General features: G+C 58.2%; 1 protein-coding gene and 1 non-coding gene across 5 annotated transcripts; both read right to left on the reverse strand.

The window, feature by feature from the left end:
* Nucleotides 1-1,981: 1,981 nt before the first annotated feature.
* Nucleotides 1,982-13,959, reverse strand: DAPK3 (death associated protein kinase 3). Of its 4 annotated transcripts, none has more exons than XM_016934022.4 (9): nt 13,708-13,886; nt 12,460-12,615; nt 8,167-8,527; nt 7,780-7,909; nt 7,409-7,457; nt 7,181-7,207; nt 4,534-4,686; nt 3,604-3,649; nt 1,982-3,181 (listed from the first exon to the last, which is right to left on the reverse strand). In XM_016934022.4, exons 2-9 carry the CDS (start codon nt 12,519-12,521, stop codon nt 2,645-2,647), a joined length of 1,365 nt encoding a protein of 454 aa, XP_016789511.1. In that variant the 5' UTR covers nt 12,522-12,615; nt 13,708-13,886; the 3' UTR covers nt 1,982-2,644.
* MIR637 (microRNA mir-637) lies at nt 4,953-5,050 on the reverse strand. The gene is given in 1 exon segment (NR_035960.2): nt 4,953-5,050. It is a non-coding gene; the product is annotated as a microRNA mir-637 (primary transcript).
* Nucleotides 13,960-15,313: the final 1,354 nt, after the last annotated feature.

A 15,313-nucleotide genomic window follows, 5' to 3' on the forward strand; every position in this document is an offset into this window, starting at 1 on the left:
ACCCAGCCCCCATGCAGTCATTTTATAAGGACTAGGGCCCACCCTACTTCAGCATGATGTCATTCTAACTACCTCCACATCTGCATCCTAATTACATCTACCCTATTTCCAAATAAGGTCCTATTCCCTGGTACCAGGTGTTAGGAATTCAGTATTTTTGTGGAGGACACCAATTGAGCTCTCACCGGACACCCTGAGTGGGGGACAGGGTGCCCCCATCTGACCCTCTGCCAGTGGAACTCAGCCTCACACTGCTGTGGAGTGGGAATCCGGTAGAATTGTGAGCCCCTGAAGCTGCTGCACACCACTGCCACCCAACGTGGATTCTGGGGTGTCCTTGACAAGACTGAGCACTCCACGGGTACCAGCCCCATCTCAGATGCCCAGAAGAAGGCCAGAGACGGGGCTGGGGACTCAGGGCTCGGGGTCACCCCACTGAGGAAGGCTGGGCCAGAGTGTGGTTGCATGCTCCCAGCAATGGGAGCCGCCGGGGGTCCTGGTCTCCTGGTGTAGCTGGTCCGCCCCTCCCCAGCAGGGTTCATGTTCTGCTGGTTCCAGGAAAAGGGCTGGGAGTGTGAGTTTGGGCCCTGCTGTGCTTCCGTGGACCTCAATTTCCTTGACTGACCAGAGGGGCTGACCTGAGGGGCCTCCTGGTCTTCTGGGGGCTGAGGGGGTGATGGTCCTGGCCTCCGGTGGGATCCCAGAGGCCTCCGAGAGGCCAAGGCTTGATGCTTTGTGTACTAGGGGATGAGAAGCCCTAGGGGGTCTGGTAGGGAGTACTGAAGGCTGCGACGATTAACCAGATTGGATATACTAGATGTATTATTATTATTATTATTGTTATTTGTAGAGATAAGGTCTCACTATGTTTGCCAGGCTGGTCTCGAACTCCTGGGCTCAAGTGATTCTCTGCCTCCACCTCCCAAAGCACTGGGATTACAGGCATGAGCCACCATGCCCAGCTTGAAATATGTTTTTATTATGGTTAAAGTACACATAGCAGGCCAGGTGCAGTGGCTCACGCCTGTAATCCCAACACTTTGGGTGGCCGAGACGGGTGGATCACCTGAAGTCAGGAGTTCGAGACCAGCCTGGCCAACGTGGCGAAACCCCGTCTCTACTAAAAATACAAAAAATCAGCTGGGTGTGGTGGCAGGTGCCTGTAATTCCAGCTACTCAGGAGGCTGAGGGAGGAGAATCGCTTGAACCTGGGAGGCAGAGGTTGTAGTGAGTTTAGATCGCACCACTGCACTCCAGCCTGGGCAACAAGAGCAAAACTCCACCTCAAAAAAAATTAGCCACGTGTGGTGGTGTATGCCTGTAATCCCAGACACCTGGGAGGCTGAGACAGGAGACCCGCTTGAGTCCAGGAGACCGAGGTTACAGCGAGCCAAGATCGCACCACTGCACTCCAGCCTGGGCAACAGGGCCAGACTCGGTCTCAAAAAAAAAAAAAAAAAAGCAAAAAAACTTCCTCCAGGGAGGATGGGCAGGGTCGGGGCCCCTCTCTGAAACCACTGTGAGCCCTAGCAGCTGAGCTAAACCGCTCCCCCTCCAGGGCCACCTGCATGTGGCTCCAGACGGGGCAGGGGCTCCCACGTGGGACACAGCAGCATCCCGTAAGGCGCAAGGGGACAGGAAACGCTTCTGATCCACCTCAGCTGCCCAGAGCTTCCACCTCATTGCAGGGACACAGCAGCATCCCGTAAGGCGCAAGGGGACAGGAAACGCTTCTGATCCACCTCAGCTGCCCAGAGCTTCCACCTCATTGCAATCAAAACACTCGGGGCAGCTGAGACCAAGATCCGGCAGCTCCCAGGACACCGTGAAGGTCTGCGAGGACCCCCGGTTTGTCCCCTCCTTCCTGAGCACAGCGGCAGGCAGGGAACACAGAGAGAAACATGAACGCCCCGGAGGGCATATCCCCCGTGGCCAAGGGCTGGCTGTCCCCTGCCAAGGCCTGAGGCACACAACACCCGCGTATCTGGAAGCCAGTATTTTATTTCTCTTGGCTGCAGAGGGCCGCTCTTGCCTAGGCGTGCACAGGCGCGACGATGGGGCTCGCGGAGGAGTCCGCAGCAGGGGACCCCACACCCGGGGGACCGGCCTCGGCGAGAAGGGCACACAGTGGAAGACCCCACCAAGCCCGGCGCCACCCAGCAGCGTGGGGACTGCCTGTCCGCCGTCCATCCCACCCTCCCCGTCCCACGACCTCCTTCTGGGCTAATGGCATCAACAGGCAGCACCCCGCCGAATTGCCCGTGGAACTGCCCGCAAACCCTCCTCCGGGCCTGAACCAGGGCTGCATTCGGGCCGCCTCTGCGCCTCGGTGGCCGGTCCCATTCTGGGTCCCAACCCTCACGGTGCCACAGGCCACGCTGCCTGGAGGGTCCCAGGGTCACCGACGATGCAGGGGTGAAGGTGAAGACCAGCGTGGAGGCTGTGTAGAGAAGCAGCCCCGTCCCACACCCACCCCTGCCTGCGAACTTACGGGCCTGGCTCCAGCTCCTCCCACTCCGCCTCCAGCCTGGTGGCGCTGGGCAAGGACAGGCACCGGGGCGATGGGAGGCGCAGCGTCCACAGGAAGCGCCCCCACCGCAGGCCGAGCTCCGGTTGTCCTGGGGCCTGGCCCACCCCACTGCGCCTAGCGCAGCCCGCACTCCACGCCCTGCAGCTTCTCCTGCTCCAGGGCGCGCACGAGGTCCTGCACGAAGCGCATCTCGGAGGCTACTTGCTTGGCCAGCGCCTCGTAGCGGTTCTCCAGGCGGCTGAAGCGGCGCTTGAGGCCGCTGGTCCCCAGCAGCGCGCCCTTGGCCTCCTCCTGCGCCTGCCGCTTGAGCGCCTCGGTCTTGAGCAGCTCCTGCCGTAGCCTCCGCAGGTCCTGGCCCAGGCTGTCGCTCTCCTCGCGGTACCAGGCCTCCTTCTCCTCGTAGATGGCGGCCAGCGCCTCCACGTCCTCGTGGCAGAGCCGCCGGCTGCGCTGCAGCTCGCGCAGGCCCTCCTCGGCGGCCGCCGCCTCCTCCAGCACCTTGGAGAAGCGCTCGAAGTCGGCGTAGCTGTTGTTGGGCGGCAAGCTGGAGTGCGACTTGATGGTGTACTCCTTCAGACGCGTGGTCTTCAGGCGCCGCCGCTCGGGCTTGCGGCCGCTGTCCTCACCACGCACGTTCCGCCGCCGGATCGCCTAGGAGGGAGGGAAGCCTGAGCGGGGTCCCCGCGATGCCACCCAGCCCCGCCAGCCCCCACCTGCCAGTGTGAACTGAGGTTCAGGGGCTCATCCGGCAGCAGAGGCAACGCCTCGTGACGGAGACTGCCCAGCCCGACGCAAAGCCGAGAGTGCTCACTCGAGAAAAACGCTGCGGCCTTGGCCCCGGGAGTCTCAGCCCCGTTGGACACACATCAGCCAAGGATGCCACCAGGTCTGTCGGGTGCTGGACATCCCACGCCCAGGACCCAACCCCCGCCACCCAGGCTCACTCCTCTGGGGACCCTCCCCAGCCACTGGGGGTTGTCACATCCACAAGCCTTAAATGCTGAAGACCCCCCGGACCCCAGCGAGAAGGCCAAGGCGGGAAGCCCAGGGAGCTCCCCCACCTCCCCACTTACCTTAATCCAGGAATGTTCCAGGCTCTGGGCAATGGTCATTCTCCGTCTGGAAGACCCCCGCTCTGGTTAGTTTCACCTGCACCATCTGTCCCGTCCTCCCGTGAACAACTGACTCCCGGGACCCCCAAAAGCCCTAAAGTCGCCCCCCAGCCTCTGCTCAGCCAACCACAGAAGCTGAACAAGGGTACTGCAGGGAGCGTGGGGTTTTCTGAGGGGTGGTGGAGAGAGCTGAGACCTCAGGCTGGAGTCGCAAACCCAGGCGCCCGAGAGAGGGACTGGGCAGCCAGGGAGGCCCGGGGAGGCCTACGAGTGAGGGCTCAGCACTGCCAGAATTCTAAGTGTTTACAGGAAAACAAGTGACCTGGAATTTTACATGGATCCTTACTTTACACACCGGCAACTAATTAAAAGTTTGCTAAAAACACAGCAAGCAGCCAGACACGGTGTCTCACGCCCGCAATCCCAGCACTTTGGGAGACCAAGGCAGGCAAATCACTGGAGGTCAGGAGTTCAAGACAAGCCTGGGCAACATGGTGAATGAAGCCCTGTCTCTACTAAAAATACAAAAATTAGCCAGGCGTGGTGGCAGGTGTCTATAATCCCAGCTACTTGGGAGGCTAACTCAGGAGAATAGCCTGAACCCGGGAGGCAGAGGCTGCAGTGAGCCGAGATCACGCCACTGCACTGCACTCCAGCCTGGGAGACAGAGCAAGACTCCGTCTCAAAAAAAAAAAAAAAAAAAACAACCATGGCAATAGCCAACTTGGGCCATCAGTTTATCAGTTTACTCTCTCCAGCCCAAGGGGTAAGCAATGTCTGATCCCCAGCCGCAGGGAGGTGGCGCTGGGAGGAGAGTCCTCTGGAGCCTCCGTGGGTGGAGTGGGCCTGTGTCCCATGTCCCACCCCGTGCCCCCTGCCGACCCCTCGTACTTGGGATCTTTGACGAGCAGCCGGCGAATGAAGTCCTTGGCCAGCTCGCTGGTGTTGCTGAAGTACTCCTCGTCGAAGTCGTAGTTCACGGCTGAGATGTTGGTGAGCGTCTCCTGCTTGGTCTCGCCCAGGAACGGGGATGCACCGCTCAGGCTGCGAGACAGGCATGGGGCTCAGTGGGGTCCTGGGCTCCCACCACGACCGCGCCACCTCTCCGGCTGCCCCCAACTCTGTCCTGCCCACGAAAGGCGGAGCACAGAAGACAGGCTGACGGCAGGTGCCTGGGCCACTCACACTCCTGAGCCCTTAGAACCTTCCTGCAACGATCCCAGCCACCACCCAAGAGGCATTCAAAATCCACCCCCCCACCCCACCGACAGCAGCAGAAATGAACAGGCAGAAGTCTCCTTGGAGACTCGAAGTATCTGTGCAGACGCAGAGCCCGAAAGCCCCCAGTGCTCAGTAACGCCGAGGGGAGGGTAACTGCAGTGGGGAGCCGGAGCCAACACCTTAGCCAAAGGATCAAGGTCAACAGCCCGGCAGCGAGAGGCCCCAACAGCGTCTGCCTCCCAGCCTGACGCTGGGAGGGTGACACAGCATCATCCCTGGGGTTTTGAGCAGAGACACTGAAGCCCCGTCTGATCGTCTGATCGTGACAGCGCACGAGACTAAACATGGACTCAGACGACTTCTGCAAAACACCTGACCCGTGAGCGCTCGTCAGGGTCAAGGTCACGAAAGCCAGACAGAGGAACAGCCTCAGACTGGAGGCGGCGAAGGAGCTGAACGGCTAAATGCCGTGTGGGGACCTCAGAGAGGACAGGAGTGGAAAACGGGGGTGTCTAACCACCTCTGGCACTTTTTAAAATTTTTTAAATTTTTTAGAGACGGAGTCTCGCTCTGTCACCCAGGATGGAGTGCAGTGGCGCGATCTCGGCTCACTGCAAACTCCATCTCCTGGGTTCACGCCATTCTCCTGCCTCAGCCTCCTGAGTAGCTGGGACTACAGGCACCCGCTGCCACACCCAGCTAATTTTTGTATTTTTAGTAGAGACGTGGTTTCATCGTGTTAGCCAGGATGGTCTCAATCCCCTGACCTCGTGATCTGCCCTCCTCAGCCTCCCAAAGTGCTGAGATTACAGGCGTGAGCCACCGCGCCCGGCCCATCTAGCACTTTTGTGATTAGCGTAGCACCAAGGCTAACGTCTTGGTGTTCATAATGTTCGTGTTCATGAAAAATGTAAACTGAAGGAGGAGGAAGCCGCAGGGGGCGTCTGTGCTGTTTCTGTTGCTCCTTTGTAAGTCTGAATTATCTGAACATTTAAAAAGAATACAAACGGTCTAGCCCATCTCCTGAAGCCTTTGGGTCCGCTCATGCGCTACAGCGGGCTGGGCCCACGCCATTGTTTATTTCCTTGCTTACTGAATGAGCTATGCCCATTCAATATGGCTGGGCAATATAGTGAAACTCCACCTCTACAAAAACTTTTAAAAATTAGCCAGCTGGGCACGGTGGCTCACACCCGTCATCCCAGCATTCTGGGAGGCCAAGGCGGCCGGATCACTTGAGGTCTGGAGTTCAAGACCAGCCTGACCGATATGGTGAAACATCGTCTCTACTAAAAATACAAATAATTAGCCAGGCATGGTGGCAGGCACCTGTAATCCCAGCTACTTGGGAGGCTGAGGTATGGGAATCACTTGAACCCGGGAGGCAGAGGTTGCAGTGAGCCTGAGCTGAGACGGGGCCTTGGCACTCCATCCAGCCTGGGCAACAAGAGCGAAACTCTGTCTCAAAAAAAAAAAAAAAAAAAATTAGCCAGCTGGGTGCAGCGGCCCACGCCTGTAATCCCAGCACTTTGGGAAGCCGAGGCAGGCAGATCACCTGAGGTCAGGAGTTCAAAACCAGCCTTGATCAACATGGTGAAACCCCGTCTCTACTAAAAATACAAAAATTAGCCGGGCGTGGTGGTGAGCGCCTGTAATCCCAGCTACTCAGGAGACTGAGGCAGGAGAATCGCTTGAACCTGGGAGGTGGGGGTTGCAGTGAGCAGCCGCGATCGCACCACTGCACTCCAACCTGGACAAGAGCGAAACTCCATCCAAAAAAAAAAAAAAAAAAAGCCGAGCATGAGAGCATGGTTGTGTGCACATGTAGTCCCAGGTACTCAGGAGGCTGAGGTGGGAGGATTGCTTAAGTCTGGGAGGTGGAGGCTGCAGTGAGCTAGGACAGCACTCCAGCCTGGGCAAGAGAGTAAGACCCCGTCTCAACAAATAAAAATAATAAACAACAGCAGGCCCACGTGTGGCCCAGGGACAGGAGCCAAAACCCAGCGTGGGGTCGGACCCCTTCCTTGCACTTCGAGAGGAGGCTGGGCTCCCTAGCAGCCAGAGGGACGGGAGCACACACGACCCCCAACCCAGGGCCTGCTCAGCCGCTCTGTGAGTGTCCTGCCTTCAGAACTCTCCAGAAGCCTCTGTGACAGCAGCCACAGAGAATCACTCATCCGTTCACCCGGTATCCCCTGAGCACCCACGATGGGTCACAGCCAGGCTGGGGACCCCTGGTGTCCGCATGAGACACACGGAGCCGGGGACCCACGCCAGCTGTGTTGCACAGCCGAGGGGGCCCCCGCCAGGTACTCACAGGATGTAGGTGATGACACCGATGCTCCTGGGGACAGACAAGAGGCAAGGGTCAGCGCAGCGTGGGGCCGCCCACCCTCCCAGGACCGTGGCATCCAGCGCCCCTGTTCTAGGGCAACGGTCCCCCCATACCCCAACAGCAGCAAGGCCCTGCTTCATCCCCAGCTGCAGCACTGGCCTGCGCTCCAGGACAGCAGGGAGGCCCGGCGGGAGCAGGTGGTACACTCACCACATGTCCGCCTCCAGGCCCAGCGGCTCATAGTTCACAATCTCTGGGGCTGCAGAACAGGGAGATGTGGGTCAGGCACTGGGGACATGCTGGCCAAGGAAGAGGCTCAAGACACAGGCATGGGGTCAAGGTTCTCACGTCGCAGCTCTTGGGGGCATGAATGCGGCAGAGCTGGCCCTCAGGGCCTGACGGGTAGGATGGCGGGGCCGCACCAAATGGAGGCCCAGACCTCCTGCAATGCCCGGCCCAAGAGGGGTGGCTTCAGGGCCAAGGACGCGGCACCCAGCACCGGGCATGACCCACCCCACGCCCAGCAGGCAGCCCCAGACCACCCTCCCCAGGCCGGGGCTGCCCACTGGGCAGGGCCTCACCCACAAACTCCGGGGTGCCAAAGATGTTCTTGAACTCGTTCCCCGCCTCGATCTTGTGCGCGATGCCGAAGTCGATGAGCTTGATTCGTGGGTTGGGCACGTTCTTGTCCAGCAGCATGATGTTTTCCGGCTGGGTGGGAGGAGGCTCAGCAGGGAAAGCACGGGCCTCCCCCACCCTCACCCCCACGCTCCCCAAACCTCACCCTCACGCTCCCCCCACCCTCACCCCCACGCTCCCCAAACCTCACCCTCACGCTCCCCCCAACCTCACCCTCACGCTCCCCCAACCTCACCCCCACGCGCAGGAGGTGCCTTCCAGGCTCTTCCCCGCCCCATCCCCACCCCCACACTGGCCAGGCCGGCCCCACAGGGCCCTACAGGGCTCACCTTCAGGTCAAAGTGTGCGATGCGCTTAGAATGCAGGTAGTGAACGCCGTCCAGGATCTGCTTGAGGAACTGGGTGGCCTCGTCCTCCGTCAGCGACTCCTTCTCCGCCAGGAAGTCAAAGAGCTCCCCGCCAGAGACCAGCTCCAGGATGAGGACCACGTCCGTCTTGTTCTCGAAGATGTCGTGCAGGGTGATGATGTTGGGGTGCCGGATCTCCCGCAGGATGTTCACCTCCCGCTCGATCTCCTCCCGGCTCACCCCACGCCGGCTGGATGACAGGCGGCGCTTCTTGATGAACTTGGCTGCGTACTCCTTGCCCGTGCCCTTCTGCCGGCACTTCCGCACGATGGCAAACTGGCCGCTGGAGGAGGGGGAGGGAGTGAGTGGGGGTGGCTGGCTCCCCGTCACCTCCACTTGCTCCTCTTGGGCGCGGCCCTGCACCAGGCACTTGAAGGACATGAGCCGGCCACTGCGGGGGTGCAGACTCTGCGCCTTCTCAGAGAGCAATTCCTTAGCGCCCCGCACCATCAGACGCAGCGTTCCCACCCCTCCCAGGGCTATGCCCAGCAGGTGTGTGGAGGCAAGTGCAGAGCCACACGTTAACACCATGGCACCGGCGTATTTTTGAAAAGTGAAAGAATGAACAGTTCAATGCATATCAAGAGGGAACTGAGGGGGCCAGGCGCGGTGGCTCACGCCTGTAATCCCAGCACTTTGGGAGTTCGAGGAGGGCAGATAACTTGAGCTGAGGAGTTCAAGAGCAGCCTGGCCGACATGGTGAAACCCTGTCTCTACCAAAAATACAAAAAATTAGCTGGGCGTGGTGGCGGGTGCCTGTAATCCCAGCTACTTGGGAGGCTGAGGCAGGAGAATCGCTTGAACCCAGGAGGCAGAGGTTGCAGTGAACTGAGATCGTGCCACTGTACTCCAGCCTGGGCAATGTAGCAAGATCCTGCCTCAAAAAAATAAAAAATGCAAGGCAAGTGCCAGACCCGCTTTTTTTGTTTGTTTTTGTTTTGTTTTGTCTTGAGACAGGGTCTGGCTCTGTTGCTCAGGCTGGAGTGCAGTGGTTCAATCATGGCTCACTGCAGCCTTGACCTCCTGGGCTCGGGCAATCCTCCTGCCTCAGCCTCTCAAGCAGCTGGGACTACAGGCACACACCACCACACCCAGTTAATTTTTTTTTTTTTTTGTAAGGATGAGGTCTCACTATGTTGCCCACGCTGGTCTCGAACTCCTGGGCTCAAGCGATCCCTCCCAAGTAGGTGGGACTACAGGAACACACTACCACACCTAATTTATTTATTTTTTGTAGAGACAGGGTCTTGCCGTATTGCCCAGGCTGCTTTGGAACTCCTGGCCTCAAGAGATCCTCCCACTCCCCCTCCCCAAGTGTTGGCAGTACAGGTGGAGCCGCTACATCTGGCCAGTATCCGCATTTTAAAGAAACCAAGGCTGAGAAAAGGAAAGCAACTAGCCCGAGGTCATGCAGTCAGTCAGTGGCGGGAGGATTCAAACCTTCAAAGCAGGTGCTGCAGGCTCCAGAGCCCAGGTGCTCTAACAGGAAGCGGACACCTGGTGCTGGGTACCGGGTTCCTGCGTGCCTACCTCCCGGCTCCACCCTGTCTCCTGCTAACAGACCCAGCTGTCCCAGGGCAGCCTTCACCGCTCACTCTCAGTCTGTGGGACTCAGTGGCCCAGGAAAGGGGTGGAAGGAGACATGACTGGACCTGGGCAAGCAGAAAACCACGCCTTCCAGACCAAAGAGACCGGTCCAGTCCACAGGGCTCTGAACGCCTGCTGGGAAGAGAAGATCTCTCTCTCCCTCTGCTGGGCTTGGATCCGGGCTCGCGGCAGGGGCCACCACGTAGAAGGCTACCTAAGAAGGCTGCCTAAGAACAGACCAGGCCAGGAGAGGGGAGCCACTGGGCGCTGCGGGTGGCACATAAGCCCCGTCATTCACTCTGCCAGGGCGCCTCCTCCATGCTGGAGTGGACTTCGGCCCCGGGGACACAGGGCACCATATGCACCAGCACCCAGTCACACCTGCGGCCGCTGCACACCCGGACAACCTGGTTCTGTAAACCATGCCTTTCCCTGTTTTGCTGTTGCCAACAGGATTTCAGGTTCTACCACTGAGTCCTCCTACAGCAACAGCAGACCACAGCCGCCCACCTCCAGACAGCCCCCAGTCTCGCTGGCCACAGACTTGCTCCTTAGAGGCAAGGCCACTGGCAGGCTCTCAGTTCCTCTACGGGACACGTAAAAGGTGCCTCATCTCCCCAGCCGGGAAAGAAACTCCCCAAGAGCCGAGCCCACCCTCTTCGCTTCTCTGTAACTTCCCCAGCCCCCAGCGCAGGTGGGGGCACAGCAAGCCCTCCTCAGTGATGGTCTCAGGTGTCACTCCCAAACCACTTCCTAAGTGCCTGCCACAACCCAGACACGACCCAAGCGTGGCCTACACACCGACGATTTCTACTGATAGGGTTCATGATGTTTAAAAATGCGGGCTGGGAAGCCGGGCACAGTGGCTCACGCCTGTAATCCCAGCACTTTGGGAGGCGAAAGCGCGCAGATCACGATGTCAGGAGTTCAAGACTAGCCTGGCCAACATAGTGAAAGCCACGTCTCTACTAAAAATACAAAAACATTAGCCGGGCGTGCTGGCAGGCATCTATAATCCCAGCTACTCGGGAGGCTGAGGCAAGGAGAATCGCTTGAACCTGGGAGATGGAGGTTGCAGTGAGCTGAGATTGCGCCATTGCACTCCAGCCCGGGCGACACTACAAGACTCCGTCTCAAAAAAAAAGTGTGGGCTGGGGCCAGGCACAGTGGCTCACACCTGTAATCCCAGCACTTTGGGAGGCAGAGGCAGGCAGATCATTTGAGGTCAGGAGTTCACATCCAGCCTGGCCAACATGGTGAAATCCTGTCTCTACTAAAAATACAAAAATTAGCCAGGGGTGGTGGCGGGCTCCTGTAATCCCAGCTACTCGGGAGGCTAGGCTGGAGGCCGAGGCTGCAGTGAGTCGAGATCGCATCACTGCACTCCAGCCTGGGTGACAGAATGAGATAGTGTCAAGGGAAAAAAAAAAGGCTGTTATTCTGGTAAACGTTCTAGCAACTACCCCAGTCTTAAGTCATTCCATCCATGTATGTACAGTTTTCCAATGAATTAATTCCTAGAGGTGAAATCGGCGAGTTAAAAGAAATAGACATAATCAATTTGGCTGAATTTTGCTGACTTTTGCCAAACGACCCCTAGCAGGAGGGGTCAACACTGAAGCATGAGAAGGGGGAGGAGGGAGCATGCCTTCTCTGCCACTAACGAGGAAATGCCTGAAGGAGGGACCTCAGGATCCCAAAAGAGCCTGCAGCACTCTCCCTAGCCTGACACAGAGCTCACTTATTTACATTCCCTTCTGGTGACATCACGGGGCGGCTCCAGGGAGGCTGGCCAGTAGCAAACTCACCAAATAAGGCTGGAGGCTCTACAAAAGGAGGCAGGGCCTAGTGATGCCTGGCTAGTCTGGAGGGGGTGGGGCCCCAGGGGGACCCTCCAAGGCCCAGACAGGCAGGAAATCAGCTGCCTCCCTGGAAGAGGAAACCTCTGCTTTTTCCCACAAGCGTGTTAAACAATTGACCGAGGTTTGGGCCCAGCTGGGAGATACGCCCCTCCCTCCCCCCACTTTAAACATCCAAGAGCTGGGCAAAAAAACTAAAGTGCCTCCCACAAAAGAGGATTAACACAGGGAGATTTTTTTTTTTTTAAATAAATGGGGTTTCATTCTGTTGCCCAGGCTACAGTGCAGTGGCACGATCATAGCTCACTGCAGCCTCCTGCAACTCCTGGGCTCAAGCCATCCTCCCGTCTCAGCTTCCCTAGTAGCTGGGACTACAGGCATGAGCTACCACACCTGGTTAATTTTTTTTCATTTTTATTTTTTGTAGAGATGGAGTCTTGCTATGTTGCCCAGGCAGAAGACAGATCTTTTAATAACAAAAGCAGCTGGCATCTGTTGCTCTGGTGCCCCATGCCAGGCACGGTCTTGGCTGCTGTAACGGCTCAATTACTTTTCTCCCCACAGGAAACACACAGAGGATTCCCAAGCAGGAATTCACAGCCGGGGCTGTCTGACTCCACGGCCCAAATTCGTTCCCCCACCGCATGATACTGACTCATTCCTTCTCGGCATACAGGATAAAGAACAGGAAAGGAGAGGTGCTGTTCAGAAAACCCCACAGCGCCTCTCTCCTATCCCTGGAGCCCAGCCGTGCGGGCAGACAGCTCACCTGCCCAGCTCCTCCCCCATCTCATAATGGTCCTCCACGTCCTCCTGCCTGAACGTGGACATGGCGGCCGGTCCGCCTTCCAGCAGCTTCCACTCCAGGGAAAGTGCAGTCACCGCAGCCTGGAGATAGGACCTCAGGAGTCCCCTAATGGCAACCCTGGAGAAGACAGGGAAAGACAGAAGTGAGGAAATGAGACACCACCCTTTTCTCCTAGATTAATGGACAGACCTGTCCAGCAAACACAAGCCTCCCACCTCTCCACTCTGAAGCTCCAAACTCGACAAAAAGAGGTGCTGTGTTTACTGGGCTGGGTCCTGTCATGTCACCTCTTAGAGCCCCATAACCACTCAAAAGGTTGGTAACAGCCCCACTGAGCCACCTTTACCCCGCAAAACTCTCTCCAGACACATAATTCTGATTTCCCTGACGCTGCCTGCGTCTTTTTTTGCCTCTCACTCCTAGACTTCTCTCAACCTGCTCAGCCAAAATCCCCCACCATCCCTGCACGTTCTCCTCAACCTCAAATCCCAGGGCTACCTTACTCCCTGGCCAATGTCTTAACGAAGTTCTCAAGTCTACTTCTTTTGTTGTTGTTGTTGTTGTTGTTTTGAGAAGGAGTCTCGCTCTGTCGCCCTGGCTGGAGTGCAGTGGTGCAATCATGGCTCACTGCAGCCTGGAACTCCAAGGCTCAAGCGATCGTCCCAGGCCTCCCAAAGTGCTGCCATGCCGATCAAAATTCCCAAGTTACTACCTTAACCCCTGCTGGTCCTTGCCCTCGGCAGGTCTCTTAAGACCCTCATCGATGGAACACCCCCGCCCACCCCCAACCATCTCTGACTCCCTCCAATTCTGAATTTTCCAGGAACCGGACGACGCCTTCCACGCTCCTGAAAGCCCACTTTGCCTCCCTCCCCCGCTGACCTCCACTGTCCTCGCAAGATTAACCTCTTCCTCCACGCTCCATGTATCAAAGTCCCCCAACCGCCGTCTCCCCTACCCCCCAAAACGGGCCTCCAAAAAGGGCCCCATCTGAGTCTCCTCCACCGTCCTCTGCCCCTTCTCGCCCGCAATCTCCGCACAAGCCCCTAGGCAGACCCCAGTGGCTCCCTTTGCAGAACCTCCCCCCGCCCCCAAGGCCTTGCCCATCCCTAAGGCTCCGCTCCAGCATCCCTGGGGCCGCTACGCCCCTCGCACGCCCGGCCGAGCCCTTTCCCCGGCCCGGTCACCCAGATGGGTCCCCAAACCTACCAGCTCCTCAGATTCTCTCCCTCCCTCGTCCTCCGCGGGCCCCCGAAGCGCCGCCCTGGCCCCACCCAGCCCTCCAGCCTCGGCCCGAGCCCGCTCTTTACCCTCCGCAGCCCGGAGCCTACGGCCGGCGCCGCCGCGCTGGCCAACGCCGCCTCCTCCAGAAGCCCCGCGCCCCTGCCGCCGCGACGCGCCTGCGCCGACGTCACCGCGCCCGCCAGTGCCCACCCCCGGGAAACGAACCCCGCCGCCTATTGGCCGGTCCGCCCGCCGCTCGTGCCGCACCTCGACGTCCCGCCCCCAGCTGCCTTTTCGGCACCCACACCCGGATGCAGCCTCACCATTGGCTGAACACTCGCCATCCCTAATTTCATTGGCTGCAGTCGACGCTGGTCAAGCGGACGGAAAAAAGGCCGACTTCCGGTCCCTTCATCGCCCCGCCCGCCTCTCCTCTGACCCTGGTGCTGAAGCTGCGAGAAGCGAGGCTGAAGCCCTGCATCCCGCTTCCTGCCTTCCTGGAGCACCGGTTGGGCGAGTGGATGGCTCACCTGTGGCTGAGCGCGCATGGCAGCTCCTGGAGTGGACCCTGGGACTGCTTTAGTCCCTATGTGGCAGTTTCCTCCACTGAAAATTGTTACCCACATTCTAAATACTTAAAATGCAAATGAGGTCAATCTGGGGTTGTCATTCACAGGGTCCCTCTTCGTCTCAAAATAGAGGATAACAGCAAGCATTTTATTGAGACATAGTATGTGCCAACTGACAACACTGGGAGGTATCAGGTTTGTTTTTTTTTAATTTTATTTTTTGAGACAGGGTCTCACTCTGTCACCCAGGCAGGAGTGCAGCGGCGGTATCCAGCTCACTGCAACCTCCACCTCCCGGGTTCAAACGATTCTCGTGCCTCAGCCTCCCAAGTAGCTGGGATTACAGGTGCCCATCACCACGCCCGGCTAATTTTTGTATTTTTAGTAGAGACGGGGTTTCACCATGTTGCCCAGGCTGGTCTCGAACTCCTAAGCTCAGGTGATCCGGCACCTCAGCTTTCCAAAGTGCTGGGATTACAGGCGTGAGCCATTGCGCCTGGCCTAAATTCATTTATTATTTTGAGACGGAGTCTCGCTCTGTCACCCAGGCTGGAGTACACTGGCACAATCTCGGCTCACTGCAAGCTCCACCTCCCAGGTTCACGCCATTCTCCTGCCTCAGCCTCCCGAATAGCTGGGACTACAGGCGCCCGTCACCACGCCCAGCTAATTTTTTGTATTTATTAGTAGAGACAGGGTTTCACCGTGTTAGCCAGGATGGTCTCGATCTCCTGACCTCCTGATCCGCCCGCCTCGGCCTCCCAAAGTGCAGGAATTACAGGCATGAGCCACCTTGCCCAGCCTTTTTTTTTTTTTTTTTTTTGAGACAGTCTCCTTCTATCGTCCAGGCTGGAGCGCAGTGGTGAGATCTGGGCTCGCTGCAATCTCTGCCTCCTGGGTTCAAGCGATTCTCCTGCCTCAGCCTCCCGAGTAGCTGGGACTACAGGTGCACGCCACCACTCCCAGCTGATTTTTGTATTTTTAGTAGACGCAGGGTTTCACCATGTTGGCCAGGATGGTCT

The sequence above is a fragment of the Pan troglodytes genome, chromosome 20 (assembly GCF_028858775.2).
Source record: "Pan troglodytes isolate AG18354 chromosome 20, NHGRI_mPanTro3-v2.0_pri, whole genome shotgun sequence".
In the NCBI taxonomy this organism is placed as follows: domain Eukaryota; kingdom Metazoa; phylum Chordata; class Mammalia; order Primates; family Hominidae; genus Pan; species Pan troglodytes.